This window comes from Simochromis diagramma, unplaced genomic scaffold (genome assembly GCF_900408965.1).
Source record: "Simochromis diagramma unplaced genomic scaffold, fSimDia1.1 OVJJ01000389.1, whole genome shotgun sequence".
NCBI classification, from domain to species: domain Eukaryota; kingdom Metazoa; phylum Chordata; class Actinopteri; order Cichliformes; family Cichlidae; genus Simochromis; species Simochromis diagramma.
This window is the reverse complement of record NW_024387227.1, coordinates 1831983-1847271: the sequence shown is the minus strand read 5'-3', so window position 1 is coordinate 1847271 and position 15289 is coordinate 1831983. Positions and strand designations below refer to the sequence as shown.

Below are 15289 nucleotides of genomic sequence, written 5' to 3'. Positions count from 1 at the left end.
CTTCTGTCTTGAACACTAGTCTTTCTTTTATATAAGTTAAATAAAAAAAACTGTATGAATATCGAATCAAGTCAGCAAGAAAATGAAGGAGACACCCTTATCACACAGTGGGATAGCTCCGAAAGTAATAAATTGATATTGCATAAATTCATTATTCCTTCTACTCAACGTTTTTCCACGTGTTTGCATGAAGGCCTTAAAGTTTCGTGCTGGTATGCAGCTCCTGTAATCAAAAAAGTGCTTTAAATATTTAATCGTCAGCCATAACATATCCATACCCAGACGGATGAAAGTTGCGTTTGAAAATGAAACCTGAATGTTGGCTGGACGTACCACTGACGGCTCATATCTTGGGATGGTTGTTGCTCCACGGTGGTTTAGACAGTGGAGCACAGCGTCGTGTACGGAGGCAAAAAGACGTCTCTTTGTTATTTTCTCAGAGAAGAAGTCACCATGCTCTAATTGTTCCACCACAGAGGCTGCAAAGAAAAGAGTCTATGAGTGAATTATCACCACCATAAAGTGCAGCACAATACACCTGCAGCAGCAGTATTCACTTACCTTGACAACCAGCCATGTAGACATCTACATCAATCTCACTGAAGTCCTGGAAAATCTGTCGATATAATAAACCTCTGTTATTTCAATAATTTATACCAGAATGGATCTTCAGGGTCAATTTTGCTGTGACAAGCTATGAATCTGTTACAGAAAATTTTAAACACCGGCATTCAAAAAGTATGCTGCTCTGTGTCTATATTTGACATTGCTATTTAAAAACAACCCTTTTTCCCCTGAATTATCTTAAAGTCTTATGGTTTTGTTCCAAGCTTTTAAAACAGCATAAAATGTGTGGGTATTTCACTCATGAAATAATTACCTGCTTATCACTTACATTTTTCATGGTCTTGATAGCCACTGTGTCAATGAAGTTAGCTGTGGAGAGGTCAAGAATGATGGAGTGAATATCCCAGGTCCATTTGCCCAGGGAACCCAGAGAGATTCGCTCAAGATCCTGGCTCAAGGTGTCCTCACTGCTTGAGCCCAGAGTGGTGGTGTCCCCATCCTGCAGCTCAGACATCCATCCTAAGCTGGTGCAATCTGGATCTCCTCCTTTGAGGTATTCCCATCTACCGTCTGGTGTTCGGGGAGTGGTTGGGATGACAAACACTGTCCCATTTTCCCTCTCAGTCCCACCCTGCTCGTCCTCCACTATAACAGTCCCCTCTATGGATGTGTCTCTCCAACAGCCACCCTCTTCCTCCACAGAGAACTCTGAAAGTTGTCTAGCTGCCCTCTGTGCTCGTCTCTTAGGAGTTGGATATAAAGGAAATTATTGTTAATATAGCTGTGAAGGTTTTAGGTTTAGAGGAGTTGGGCTACTGATGGCCCACATCTATCATTATTCTTTCGACTGCTCCCTTTAGAGGTCACCACAGTGGATCATCTGTCTCCATCTCACCCTACCTGCAGCATCCTCTTCTATTACACCAACCCTCTGCATGTCCTCCTTCAGTATATCCATGGATCTTCCTCTTTTTCTTCTGCCTGGCACCTCCATTATCAACACTGTGTTCAGCATATCCACCATCCCTCCTATGGACATCTCCAAACCGTCTCAGCCTTGTCACTCTTACCTTGTCTCCAATACCGCTCAACTAGAACAGCACCTCTAATATACTATATATAATCCTGTCCATTCTGGCCACTTCGAGTGATCATTTCCAGCTCTGCCACCTATAAATTGGCCTCCTGTCTTTTTTGTCAGCTCCAAATCGTGCATCATAGCATGTTTCACTACGTCTTAAACCTTCCTTCTCACTTTTTCTACTGACCTTCTGTCTCAAATCACCTCTGGCATTCATCTTCATCCTGCCTGCACTCTTTCGCATCTGTGTGACTCATATTATGTAAAGGACAAATACTGGGTAAACTGGGAAAAGGTTGTTGAGGTGGAGCTGCCAGGCAGGAGAAAAAGAAAAAAGGCCCAAAAAGGAGGCTTTTGGATGTGGTGAGAGATGACATGTATGTGGTTTGCATAAGAGAGGAAGATGCAGTGGGCGAGAAGAGATGCTGCAGTGACCCCTAAAGAGAGCAGCTGAAAGGAGAATAAGATACTGAACATTACTTCTCTCTTGGCCTGCCTCTTTGCCCGTCTCTCAGCCCGTCTTTCTCTTCGTTTCTGTTTAGCCTCCTGCCTCCTTTTGTAGATAATCATTTTGCTGATGTTAAGCCCACTCTGAAAACAGGAAGAAGAATAAAATATAGGATGAGGATAACATAAATGCTCACAAAAAAGGGTAGGGATCTGTAATTGTCTGGTTTTATGTTCTCAAACTGCTTTTGTCATGTGTGATAATAAATGATTGGAATTGGGACTGACAGGGTCATTTTGGTGATGCATTTCTTTTTCCACTGTGCAAGACGATTTGATTATTGATCAAGAAAATAGTGAATGATCAGACTATTCAAGAGATGAAGTCACAAGTTGCAGTCGTGGGCTTGATATCATTCTTACAGACCTTTTCTTTCAGGGCTTCCAGGTAGAGATCAGCATTGGCGAAATAAACAGTTGCAGACGAGCGGAATATAGTAACACCTGGAATCCCTCTCGCCTGTCAAACACAGAGACATCATTAATTATTTGGCAGTCAAGGGAGACAAGCTTTTACTCATGGCTTTCTGTCTCACCTCTCTGTGCATTTCTATATCCACATAGAGCTCTGTACCTGGAATATTTCCCAGAACAGAGTATGTCGGCCTGAGAAAAGAAATAAAAACACTTAATGTATGTGCACATTATGTTTGCATACAGCCAATTTGTCTAATCTGGCAAATCCTGCAGTCTAACATCTTGTCCCTAATGCTGCATCTCACAAACAGCATGACTGACAGACTGCAGAGTGAATTGCTATGATGAGGTGAGAGGTGTCTTACAGCTGAGTCCTGAAGATAACCGTAAACAAAGCAAACGTGACGGATGCTGCCAGACCCAGGTCCAGATTGAGGAGCAATGTTGATACCCAGGTGACCAACCAAACCACCTATGAGACACAGGGTTACACTGCATTATCCCGTTCCTGTGACAATTATTGTGAAACTCTGTAACTACATTTCAATATGATTTAAAATGATACACGATCACAATTCGTTATCCTCTCACCAGGTCGATCTTGCTGCTCCTCCACAGTGTAACGATGTCATAGTACTGCTTGAACATCCCTTTCAAATTTACAAACACAACTGCTGATAGGACGGCCTAAAGCAACAAGAATAGTCAGGAATATGGTCAGAAATGCCAGAAAATCTGTAAAGCATCATAAAAACAGTAAAGACAGGCAGGTCATAGCGCAATCTGACCTTTGGCAGTTCCTGGAACAGTGTCCCAAGTTTAAGTATGGTCACTAACACAATTAGAGATGAGGCAACTCCAGCCATCTGCACAAACAACACAAAGATAAGACAGCATGTGTCTAATACACATATTCCTAACATTTAGCAGTCCCCAAACAACTATTTGATTGCTTCTTGTCTCCATTTAGCTTTGGGTTTGCATAATAACTAAACATCATAAATGTCAAATTTCTGGTTTACTATTCTTTTTTTTCTTCTTTTTTTTTAAATTAAGGTACTCAACTGGGACATATTTGTAGCCAGTTTGCTGTACAGCTCTCGCACATACAGCGCTTTTTTGGAATGTCTTTGGCTTGTGATGTAACACTTGTTTCTAGGCTGCCTCTGTGTAAAGTTTTAACTTCAGGTGCTCACTCACTTGTGTTTTGACCCCAGTTGTGTCTTGTATTAGACTTCGAGACATAGAGGAGCAGACAGAGAAGCACTGAAAGAAGCCTCCAACTGTATTACTCAGACCCAGCGCCACAAGCTCCTGTGACAGGGTGGAGACAAAGACACACAATTTGCACACACAACAGATTTTTACTGAATGTAGAAAAAGTCATGGATTATTTGTTGTGAGGTCTTATTCACCTGGTTACTGTCCACCTTGTATCCATGTTTTAGTGCAAATGTTTTTCCGAGGGAAATAGTTATGGCGTATCCAACAATGGCCAGTGCAAAAGCATCACCGATGACTTCTCCGAAAAGACTCACATCTGGTACACTGGGGGAGCTTAAACTGGTGCACAGGTGGGGGATATGAAGGAAACCAGTTAGTTCTAACATGCTCGAAAAATGACTTAAGCAAAATGACAGCAGTGGAAGATAAAGTTAAATGCATACCCACTAGGAATTTCTCCAACAACTGAAATTGTGTAGTTGGTGTTCAAGTGGGCATAGGAGGATATCAGTGTCCCTGCCACAATCTAAAATGATCACAGCAAACACGAATGTCACAAACATAAAGGTGCAAAGCTAAATTTTGCAGCACATGTCTACCTTAAAAATCAATCATTAAAATTCAGTCATTCGTATGACTAAATAGATGATGTGCACTTAATTATTAGCCATAATCTTTTGCCATGAAGTGCAAAAAGAGAGAGGCCCCTATGGTGCTGCTGATTCAGCTGCTCTTTTCCACTGTGTCTGTGCTTTTTCAGCACCGCTACATCAGCACAGAGCACAGAGGTGATAACCGAAAGAGCAGCCAGAGAGGGTCTCCTCCGGTCAACTTACCGTGATAAGCTCCACTGGGATGGGAACTGGCAGCTTTGAACTGAGAAATGAGTTGAGCTCCTTGGCTGCAATTAGAAGCACTATAGTCACAACGCTGACCAGCAGTGTGGGAAGATGAGTGTTTGGCAGCAAAGAGCAAACATCCTTCAGAGTCTGTAAATTTTTTATAAAGTTATATGAAGTTATATAAAGTGACATAAAAGTGACATTGTACTGATTTTGCTCAGAATGGTGTCTTTAACAAGCCGTGTTGCCTGCATAGGTAGAAATCAAACTATGACAGATAACTGATTTCAGATTATCACATGCCTTGTAGTTAACTCTGGAACCACTCAGTACTTTTAAATACTTTTTCCAATGTATGCTTTAGTACTTTGCAACAAAAGCAGATTAGGATGTGTCAAATCAGTAAAATCATTAAAAATGCATAAAAGATGTCTAAATGAAAGAGACAAAGTCCTAAAAGCATTTGTGCTACTTAGGTGAGAGTATATATGCAGCTCCTCTGTGAGTGTCAATGCTGCGATTTAACACATGCACTCGAGTTGTTCCAACACATGTAAAAGAATAAGGTCAGGACTGTTTTATTAACAGAAACACAGAGAGCACTTACTTACAATACTTCATAGTACTCACATACACCAATGACAGGGGACCACTAAACCGCGTAGGGGAAACTCCAAAGATGTACTTCAGTTGTGCCACCACAGCATGGGCTGCTGCAGCTGTTGTGTAAGCTCGCACCAGAGGTTCAGACAAATATGTCCCCACAAATCCAAACTTTACCACACCCAGTAGCACCTGTAAATGCGATATTTTCAGTACGTATGTGTTAATGCAGCTGTAATAGCAAAATAGGGTGTTATTGTTTTCTGAGATGTTCCAGGTTTGCAAACCTGAATAAGTCCTCCTAGCACAGTAGTAGCTGCTGCTACTTGCACCCTGTATGAGTCCCTGGCAGTCACATCTATCTCTGCAGTGATGTTGGTCCCATTCGCTTTCTGGAAATCTACATCCGGCGCAAGTCTTTCTGTCACACTACCCACCATGATGCTGAGCACCGTAAATGTGCCTGAACACAATAAAACATAGCAACTCGTGTGATTACAACAGTTACCACAGCTGTCATGGCACAGTGTATGTCTCCCATTTGCATCACTACCTATGGAAACATGGCGTGATGTTCCAAAAAAGAAGTAGACCAGTGCTGGGTAGAGCGATGAGTAGAGGCCAAATACAGGAGGTAAAGAAGCCAGTAATGCATATGCCATACCTGTAGACGGCAGATGTTTTCTTACACCAGCTGACAGACAGGTATATTTAAGGAGCTATGCTATTTGAATACAACTGGCAAGTCATACTAAAATATTCCCATACCTTGTGGCAGGTGCATTATACCCACACTAATCCCGGAGATGAGGTCTGGCATGCCGTAGTCCCAGACTGAATACTTGGGGAGCCAGTATAACACAGGCAGTCTCCTCACTATACTTTGCTTGAGGTAAGGTACGTTGCATCTGGGAGGAATTTGAAGAATTCAAGAAGAAGAACTGTGAAAATCTTTGTGCTGTAGAGCTGCTGGTAGGTATTCTTTAGGACCTTACCTTAAGGAATTCTTTAGCTGCTCACTTAGAGAAGAGTGGATATCAGCATATGATTTCCTCTGTGTTACCTCTTCCAGTTTCAGTTCATCAAGCACATCCCTCTCCACTCTGAATCTCTCAGATCTGCGTGCAGACTCCATCTGTCTAACTCTGTCTAAGTACAAAGATTCTTTCTGACTGCAAACGTGCAACCAAAAGCAGATGCCGGAGAAGTGTTGTGGAAGCAGCAACTGCATCTGCATATGTACACCATATTGCCTAATGGTTAACTACAGCCAGGATATTGTGGGCAGAGCTATAACAAAGATAGTGAAATTATGTGCTGAAAATAGAAAAAGCTTAACTCAGTGATCATGTGTTTCCATTCATGTTGTTTTATTTTTTCCATTCAGCAACAAAACTGAAGCTAATGAACCATGAACAGTCATTTTAAACCCAGCGTACCCAGGTAACTATTTAATGAAGTCTTCCTCAGAACAAAGTGACAAAATCAAACGTGGGTTCTTTTAAAGCTTTATGTCCCTTTTTATGAGAAACTCTGAGTTCTGAAGCTTGTGCACACACAGTATGCACTGGGTCTTTAAGAGAACACAGTCATGAAATCTGAATCCAAACTCAGAGCAACATCTCATGCATTTCAGAGCGGCATGCATGTAACCAGGGCAAACAACCTGGAAAGAATTACCCCAAATGGTGGGCAATTTAATTCTGATGAGTGAAATTATGAATGACAACATAAAATATAATAACAGTTATTGTTGTGACTGCTTTAAAACCTTCTCTTCAAGGATCACTCAAAACCTTCTGACCCACTTGTTGTCTGCCACAACACTATCTATTTTTGGGTTACCAGCTCAGAGGGCAGCAGCAGAGGAGGGGGTACATATCTTTGCCACGCATTTGCTCAGGCCTCTCTAACCCCACCGACTGTGACATTCGGCAACATCAACAACACATGTAGCCTGTTTAAAAACAGATATGCGCTGGTCTTTTTAGACTGAAGACAGTCTTTTTAGTACGCCAAGAGGAGCTGATGCATTTGGTAAGACTGATTTTTTTAAAGGGAACAAATGCTGCAGTATGTGGCTGCTGTCATAGTGATCTGTTACAGTGTTACTCTGCTTCTACACTTCTATATGTTGATCTATATATTGTACACAAAGGCTAATCTGAAAATGTCATGTCATCATGTCATGATGGTGGTGAAAAGATAAGGCACTGCTTAAAGTCTCTTTTAGACTGTACTGATCTTAACTGAAACATTACTTCCTTTTTATCCACATAAGCTTGATTTTATCAAACCTTTTTAACCAAATTTCACTCTATCATGCACCAGTGAAACATCGGGACTGACAACCTTTAATTCTGTGTGCACTTTCTTCTGTTTTTCAGAAAAAGCCTCATTAGTTGTTCAGGGTGTATAAAACCTCCTGTTTAAATTTGTAAATAACATTTTCACCGACGTTTTGAAGCATAATGGATCTTACTGCTAAACATGGGCTGCTGCTGCTCGACCAGCTGAGGAAGATGAGGGACGCTGAGCATCTGACAGATGTGGTGCTGGTTGCTGAGGGCGTCAGCTTTCCCTGTCACAGAGTTGTCCTGTCCGCCTTCAGCCCATACTTCCGTGTTATGTTCACCTGTGGCCTGCGTGAGTGCAACAACAGAGAGATATTCCTGCGTGACACTCCTGCAGACAGCCTGGCCCTCCTCTTGAACTACATGTACTGCTCAGATCTTCCTCTCACTAATGGCAACGTACAAGGCATCTCCATAGCAGCTTTTCTTCTACAGATGGATGATGTCTTCACTCGCTGTCAGCTGCACATGATGGAGAACATGGATGCTTCCAATTGCCTTGGTGTATATTACTTTGCCCGTGACCTTGGTGCAGAGGAACTGGCTGACCAAGCTCAGCGCTTCCTGAGGCAGCACTTTGTCCAAGTGTGCCAGAATGAGGAGGTCTTGGAGTTGGAGGCCCATCAGCTTGGAAAGCTTCTGTCATCTGACGATCTGAATGTGTCTCGGGAAGAAACCATTCTGGATGTGGTCCTTGGGTGGGTCAAACACAGTACCTTGGTGGATGGAGAGGTACGTGTTCGGCATCTCCCAGAGCTCCTGCGGAAGGTCCGTCTGCCACTGATAAACCCCGACTACTTAAGAGAAGCAATAAAGAGAAACACAGCCCTGCTGGCTGATGCTGAGTGTCTGGAGATTATGAACGAAGGACTGGAGGCCACGGCTTTGCATCCCGCGGCTGCACCACGCAAACTAAAGCTGCGTTATGGCATGGAGACCACAGATCTGCTGCTCTGCATTGGCAATGACAGTGGCGGTATCAGGTCAAGGTATGGCAGCTATGCTGAGCGCAGCTTTTGCTTTGCACCGTCCACAGGGCGAATTTATTACATCACCTCACCTCGCTACGGAGAGGCTCTGGGGTATGTGTGTGCTGGAGTTGTGACTGAAAGAAATGACATCATTGTAGCAGGAGAGGCAAGTGCTCGCAGAATGGCCCGACAGAAAGACACCAGTGTTGAAATCTGCAGGTAAGAAAAGATATCTGACAGCACTTGACTGATTTGCCTTTGGTTACCCCACATACAGAAGATACTAAATGTTGCCAGATTTGATTTCCAGGTACATGGTGGAGGCCCAGGGAAGCTGGGAGCACCTGACATCAGCAGAGTACCGTGATTCTTATGCTCTGGCTTCACTGGGAGACACTCTATACTTGCTGGGTGGCCAGATGAAGCTGAAGAACCAGTTTCTCATCACAAACTGTGTGGAACGCTGGTCTCTGCAGGGTGGACCCTGGCGGAGCGCAGCGCCCCTTCCTATGCCTTTGGCTTGTCACAGCGTGGTCAGAATGAAAGATCGCCTTTATGTGGTGGGCGGTCGAACCCCGCAGGTGAGGCAAAATAAAAGAAATCACTTTCCAGCTATTTAAACGCATTCACTTTAAGTCTTATAAACTAAAGATACTTCTTTTACACATTGAAGGAGAGCTCTTACTGTGTCCCTATGTGACCCTTCTCTGACTGCACCTGCTCTGCTTTGTCATATCATTGCTCCCCTTCGACCTTCCAGTCATACCGGATGGATGAGGAGCCCGACTGTCTTAGTAACCGCCTCTTGGAGTATGATCCAAACACAAACAAATGGACAGAGCTTTGTCCCATGAAATACTCAAAGTACCGCTGCAGTGCTGTAGTACTCAATGGGGAAATTTATGTGATGGGTAAGATGAATTATTTTGTTAAGCTGCCAATACATTTGAAGGAATTTCATTAGTGCCATTGTGGTGGCCGTCCTCTTTGAACTGCACTGATTTTTGCCAACTTCTTTCTCAGGTGGTATTGGTTGTGAGGGTGTGGACCGTGGACAATCCCGTCACTGTCTCAACGCTGTGGAGATTTACAATCCAGATGGAGATTATTGGAGGGATGGACCTCCTCTGCCATGTTCCCAGCTTTCATTGCGTACCAACGCCTCCAATGCTGGTGTTGTGGGAGGAAAGATTTATGTTTGTGGATATTACAAAGGAGCAGGTAATGAAAAAGTATCCATACCTATTATGCATAAAATATTTAGCTTCCCCCCCCCCCCCCGTGACTGTATTTCCACTCTGTGTATTAACTATCCTTAGATCGCCATGATGACATAACAAAGGACATTCTGGAGCTAGACCCGTGGGAGAACCGGTGGACTGCGGTGGCTCGGCGTGCTTTAATGCATGACAACTATGACGTCTGCTTAGTGGCAAATCTCAACCCAAGGGGACTCGTATCCCCACCTGCAGACTTAGTAAAGCTGTGACAGCTCTGTCAGTCAGATCAAAGTCTGCGAAGGAGAATTAGTGAAGGAAATTAATCATTAATGCACTTATTGCACAGCTTATGGCAATCACTTTTTTCAAGCAAGAAAGCTCTTAGTACTCTGCATGAAAGAGACGTCTATGGTTAATTGCTTGGTTGCACACCGGGAAGTAGGAAAGCAATTTGTAAATACAATATATTTGTTGCTTCTTAATGTGTTGTGTAACAGCTGCAAAGCGGATTATCCCAAACCTGCAGCTGTGTAGTATATCTGGAGTGTTATTAGCAGCTCCAGGAAAGGATTTTCTTTGAGGGATATATGATTATAATAGTGGACTTCACACTTTGATAAAAAATAAATAAATTATAGCAAAATTCTGGCACTCGGCCTGTTTTTGACAGGAAAAAGATTTTTCAAGACAACCATGCTGAAGTTTGAAGCCACTTAAAAAAGTTATTGTTTTTTAAATTAAAGCACATTCATATTTATTGAACATGTTCTTTTAAGTGCAGTGTAAATGGCAAGTAAGGAAAAAATGAACAGTTTACCATAAATTACATATATTAATTCTAATGGGTAAAATCAATGTAGGTGTAGAGGAGTGATTATTTAGTAACCACCACTCCTGTGTTCTAAGAGCCCAGTGCAAGTTGAACATGTTTAAAGATGCACTGAATAAAGCTGCAGTAAACTTGGTCATGTGTGTGTCTGGACAGACGAGGGCAATATTTCTTCTTTCTTTAGAAACTTGGATGATTCTTGCTCTTAAAAAAATGGTTATTAAATGCATAAAATTGAAAAGAAAGAAAATCATGCTAAAACACACCCTGGGTTTTACAGATGTTTGTGCCAGTTTATGAAATGTCAATAATCTCTTTCTCAGACTGGGGGTCTCTGATGCACTTTCCACCTGAATAGCTGTGCAATTAGGCTTCCTGGCTGCTTTCCTGCTCTGGTTCTGGTTTATATATATATATATATATAATAAAAAAAAAAAGAAATGATAAGGTCAACAATTTTAATGCTTTGTGTACAACACAGTGCTCAGTTTTTTTTTACAGCTCTTTCACAAAGACAAAAAGGAACACATTTCCAAGAGAACACAGGTCAGAACTAATAAATACAAATAATAAATATAGATATACTTTTAGTCTTTTCTGCTCTATGCTCTGAAAATAAATAAAGAACACATTTTGGCACCTTTAATTATTCTTTAAAAGTCTAATTCAGAATCAAACAGCTGCCACAAGCTTCCTGGTTGTACAGTGGAGCCCTGCTCTGCTGACAGCTTCTCTAAGATGGGGTCTATTTCTGTGAGGCACAGAGAGCTGCTGCTGTCCTGAGACCAGAAGCTCAGAGGCGTGATGAAACAACCTTCGGTTTCACTGGATCTCCTCTCTTTGTTAAGTGGCACCAGACTGCCTGGACTGACACTGTCCTTGCTGCTCACTGTGCTCATGTCACAGCTCTCAGGTTTCTGCTGTTTGTTCACGAGAGGTTGACGGTTTTCATCCGAGACTGCACCCTTACTCCTCTGTGACAAAACCAGGGGTCTCTTTTTGGGCCTTCTTTGTCTCTGAGTGAATTTCTGCTTTCCAGCGAGGTGGCTGTGATTACGACGGGGAACTTCAACCTGATGTTGTTCAGCGTTGTATGACGCACATGTAACCTGTGTGCCTTCAAGCTTGCTGTTGTGCAGGATGCTGGACACTGACTCCTCTGGTGCCGGTGACGTCTGCATGGTGTTATCCATCACTCCCTCAGAGCGGGGTTTGGACAAGTGCTCTGAGAGTAAGGCACTGAGCAGCTTCAGGGCCTCTTCGAGCATGTGTCCTTGTCTTCCCTGTTCCTCTCTCAGACCCTCCAGACTACTTTTTAAGTTTTGCAGATGTGAGTCAAGCTCTGCTACAGTGTCTCCATTCTACAGGGTATAAATGAACAGTTATACTCCTCACTCATCAGAAACATTGCCAATTAAATCTCATTTCAAAATAAAGAACACAACAGACAACATCTTCACCTTTTGCACTGTTTCCTTAAGTTGTGTCATCACATCCTGTTGGGAGTCCATATTATTTACCAAAGTCTTAAACTGCTGGGAGATGTGGCCCTGATGATTGTCCAAATTATTTTGCACTGGGATGAACAAATAAAAACATTAAACACAGAATAAAAATGACAACGGCGTTAGAAGTGGATTGCTGCGCGGCAAGCAGCACCATCTGCTGGTGTTAATATTTCCTTTTCAATACATCAACTTAACCATGTTTTATAAAAACACACAATTCAACAAGGAAACTTACATGTTGATGTGAAACTGTCAATTTTTTCAGAAACTATTTGGCACACTGCTGCGTTTCTCTCAGTGCCAGCAACCAGCTGTTGAATCTGAAAAGAAATTTTTTTTTGTTTTCAAATTAAAAACATTTTAAAGAGAAGGTAATCTGAATTTGAATAACTAGAATCAGTTTACGTTATCACTTACATTGCTAAGTGTTTCTCTGATATGCTGGCATTCTTTGGCTAAGTGATCACTGTTAAAGCAAAAAGCGGGGGAAAAAAGGTTACGTAGGGATTTAGAGTTGCATATTTGAAATGACAAAAAGACGCACCTGTCCTTTTTTTCTTTTGCCTTTTTCTTGTCTTCTTCAAATTTATCCAGTATTCCTGAAGTTCTGGTTTTATCCTTCAAGTCTCCAAGGAGGAGAGGCTTAGTGTGATAACTGCTTGAAAACTTTGGGTCACTCCCCTAAACAGAGACAAAATACAACTGTTAGGAAAGCAAGAATTATTTAATATGTTTGTGTGTGCGCGCTTATGATCCCATTAGTTTTTGTCACACACATAAACAACTTTTATGGTATTGGAAATTCAGAAATGCTTAATTTTCATACAACGAACATCTACTCATTTCTTTACCATATTGTCTTTGTCATTTAAATATTTGACATTAATGTAAAAATGGCCAAGCTTTAACAATTTACAGGCAGAGTTAATTGGCTTTGGAAAAATCCAGATTACAGACAAGAGTTAAAACTAAATAAGAGCATGCTAGAAATTAACACAGTATTGCAAATGAAAAGAGGAGAACTGCAGCTCTATAAAAAGAGAATAATTAGCTGAATGAAAACAGGTGATCTGACTGGGGAATTGGGTTAACAGTAGTAAGTGTAATGAAACAAAGACAGTAAAACGCACAGTGGTTTCATGGAGGAAATATGTAAAGAAGGGCTACAGTCAAAGACCTGTAAATGTTAGTACAAGTGGGAGCCAAAGTTATAGATTTGGTTGAGTATGTAATTTCAAGACTGTATAATATACACAAAGAAAATGCAAACCATTACTACAATATTTGCCTCGTCGTTAGCCCTTTTGTGAATTTAACAGGGTGGAGGGAAAAATCAATACAGCATTGTACTGCGATTTTGATAGAGACACCAAATACTGATATTTTATTAAATAAAATAAAATATTCTTGGAATACTATGAACAAGAGCACTCATCTCCTGAAATAACATCAAGTGAGATCTAACAGATTGCCAACATGTTGCCATCAGTGTGAATGAGACTTGACTCAACTGGCTGCCAGCTGACTGTAGTCTAGTTATATTCCCATAGAACAGAAAGGCTGGTGAGTACAAATAACCACAAAAAAATATCCAAAGTGAGATCACTTCTCTTGTATTGGTTAAAATCGACATTTACAAAGTTTAACTGTGAGGAATAATCTGCGTTCAAAAAAAGGTGACAAATTGCAAAGTAAGTTATTGCGGTACTCCGACGTTAAAAATTGCAATGATATCATATCCTCATTGAAGTATTGTAATAATGTGGGGTGTTTGGTTATTCCCATTTCTAACGCTTGGCTTTGCATTTCGTAACCAAGAACCATCTGCAAGGTGAACATGGGAAATCCTACCTCTTGTGAACTTTGCTGGGAAGTTCTGGAGGACAAACTCATATCCTGAGATGCGCTCTGAGAATTTTCATGCCAAAACTGAGACTCAAAGAAGATCTGAGAGTCTGACAAACTGGAGAAACCACTGGTAGATGCATTTCTGTTTGCATTTTCATCCCCATGAAGTGTAACAATAGAGAAGAAAACACAAACACAGTCAAATTATGTAGCAAAACCATTTAGTAACCTTTTTTTTTTTTTAATTGTGTTTACATGTGTTTACAAGAAAAACTTCAAATGTTTTTAGAATTAAAGGGAAAATAGCAATGTTGTATGTCAATAACAACAGAGATTAAAAAACAGAAAAAAAATCGTGTAGTGACACATTTTAATTACCTGCTTCCAGTTGGGATATTTAGCATTTCCTTTATATTTCGTATATGATTCATTGCTCTTTGGTTATCTGTTTGTAAAGATAATAAGTTAGCCACAGTCTCATCTAACTGTCATATTAGCAGTACAGTAGCAGTAGTAGTACAGGTAGATATTAGCAAGTTGTTCACAGCTAGAACATCAATAAAGGTCTTCAGTAAAAAGTAATCTTGTTAACGTTAGTGTGTATAGATGTTATATCAGTAATTCACCACTGAAATATATTATTTAAATTACCTCACAGTTCTTACAGATGTGATTATTGATAGCTAGCTGTGTGAAACGTAATTAAAACTCCCGCCATCTGCAGAGGCTGCGCTGCGTTCAGTGGCCGTCGGAATGTGTCCTACTGCAACACACCTGAATAAAATTAGTAGGTCATTATTAGTAAGACTATAGAACTTGATTGTATGCTGAGGTGGCAGTTCAGCCATTTGATTTATGTTACAGCAGCTCATGAGTGAATGAGCATGGTGCAATAAAAAGTACTTTTACAAGTACATTTTCCAAACACATTTTCTTACATTTATGTAAATTTACTTGAGTAGGGTTAGGGGTTGCCACCTCAGCATGCAGTAAAGTTCTATAGAGTCTTGCTAATGACCTACTGATTTTATTGAGGTGTGTTGCTGCAGGGACACCGGTCCTTGAGAAAGTTTTTCTTATCATACAGAGATGCTTTATCAATCCAAGTATTTATTGACATGCCTTGCTCACCCACCCATGGATCTATCGGCATTTATTTTTCAAACATCTGCAGAAATTAGATTAAAGATAAAAGCAATACAACAAGCTAAACAGGACTGTAAAGTGGTCCATTATTATTAAATGAATTATTACTAACACAGTATTGTTTTGTACTTTGTTTAAAAAATTTCAGTTACTCTGTAAATCCTGTGAAAAT

General features: G+C 41.1%; 3 protein-coding genes across 3 annotated transcripts; 1 reads left to right on the top strand and 2 right to left on the bottom strand.

Annotated features, from left to right (window-relative positions):
• Positions 1 to 4: 4 nt before the first annotated feature.
• On the bottom strand, positions 5 to 6984 carry slc26a6l (solute carrier family 26 member 6, like). The gene is made up of 17 exons (XM_040052200.1): positions 6237 to 6984; positions 6010 to 6149; positions 5529 to 5905; positions 5269 to 5433; positions 4633 to 4785; positions 4240 to 4322; positions 3988 to 4135; positions 3773 to 3886; positions 3361 to 3438; positions 3164 to 3259; positions 2938 to 3044; positions 2692 to 2761; positions 2523 to 2615; positions 2129 to 2239; positions 896 to 1309; positions 562 to 616; positions 5 to 479 (listed from the first exon to the last, which is right to left on the bottom strand). The coding sequence occupies exons 1-17, from the start codon at positions 6476 to 6478 to the stop codon at positions 67 to 69; spliced, it is 2859 nt and encodes a 952-aa protein (XP_039908134.1). The 5' UTR covers positions 6479 to 6984; the 3' UTR covers positions 5 to 66.
• A 161-nt stretch (positions 6985 to 7145) lies between these two features.
• kbtbd12 (kelch repeat and BTB (POZ) domain containing 12) lies at positions 7146 to 10750 on the top strand. The gene is made up of 6 exons (XM_040052190.1): positions 7146 to 7278; positions 7629 to 8785; positions 8877 to 9147; positions 9327 to 9477; positions 9590 to 9787; positions 9886 to 10750. The coding sequence occupies exons 2-6, from the start codon at positions 7713 to 7715 to the stop codon at positions 10053 to 10055; spliced, it is 1863 nt and encodes a 620-aa protein (XP_039908124.1). The 5' UTR covers positions 7146 to 7278; positions 7629 to 7712; the 3' UTR covers positions 10056 to 10750.
• A 361-nt stretch (positions 10751 to 11111) lies between these two features.
• LOC120746746 (interactor of HORMAD1 protein 1) lies at positions 11112 to 14864 on the bottom strand. The gene is made up of 8 exons (XM_040052194.1): positions 14623 to 14864; positions 14350 to 14416; positions 13975 to 14113; positions 12668 to 12804; positions 12541 to 12589; positions 12359 to 12443; positions 12076 to 12191; positions 11112 to 11976 (listed from the first exon to the last, which is right to left on the bottom strand). The coding sequence occupies exons 2-8, from the start codon at positions 14400 to 14402 to the stop codon at positions 11269 to 11271; spliced, it is 1287 nt and encodes a 428-aa protein (XP_039908128.1). The 5' UTR covers positions 14403 to 14416; positions 14623 to 14864; the 3' UTR covers positions 11112 to 11268.
• Positions 14865 to 15289: the final 425 nt, after the last annotated feature.

What these genes read in the sequence shown, in the direction of transcription:
- slc26a6l (XM_040052200.1), bottom strand. Translation starts at nt 6,478, where the DNA reads ATGCAGATGCAGTTGCTGCTTCCACAACACTTCTCCGGCATCTGCTTT. An exon ending in GTTGGAGAAATTCCTAGTGG is followed by an intron (nt 4,136 to 4,239) that starts GTATGCATTTAA and finishes CCTGTGCACCAG; the next exon opens with TTTAAGCTCCCCCAGTGTAC. An exon ending in CTACATGGCTGGTTGTCAAG is followed by an intron (nt 480 to 561) that starts GTAAGTGAATAC and finishes TTTTCTTTGCAG; the next exon opens with CCTCTGTGGTGGAACAATTA.
- kbtbd12 (XM_040052190.1), top strand. Translation starts at nt 7,713, where the DNA reads ATGGATCTTACTGCTAAACATGGGCTGCTGCTGCTCGACCAGCTGAGG. An exon ending in TGGGGAAATTTATGTGATGG is followed by an intron (nt 9,478 to 9,589) that starts GTAAGATGAATT and finishes CTTCTTTCTCAG; the next exon opens with GTGGTATTGGTTGTGAGGGT. An exon ending in TGGATATTACAAAGGAGCAG is followed by an intron (nt 9,788 to 9,885) that starts GTAATGAAAAAG and finishes AACTATCCTTAG; the next exon opens with ATCGCCATGATGACATAACA.
- LOC120746746 (XM_040052194.1), bottom strand. Translation starts at nt 14,402, where the DNA reads ATGAATCATATACGAAATATAAAGGAAATGCTAAATATCCCAACTGGA. An exon ending in CCCAGCAAAGTTCACAAGAG is followed by an intron (nt 12,805 to 13,974) that starts GTAGGATTTCCC and finishes GTCTCTGTTTAG; the next exon opens with GGGAGTGACCCAAAGTTTTC. An exon ending in TCAGAGAAACACTTAGCAAT is followed by an intron (nt 12,444 to 12,540) that starts GTAAGTGATAAC and finishes ATTTCTTTTCAG; the next exon opens with ATTCAACAGCTGGTTGCTGG.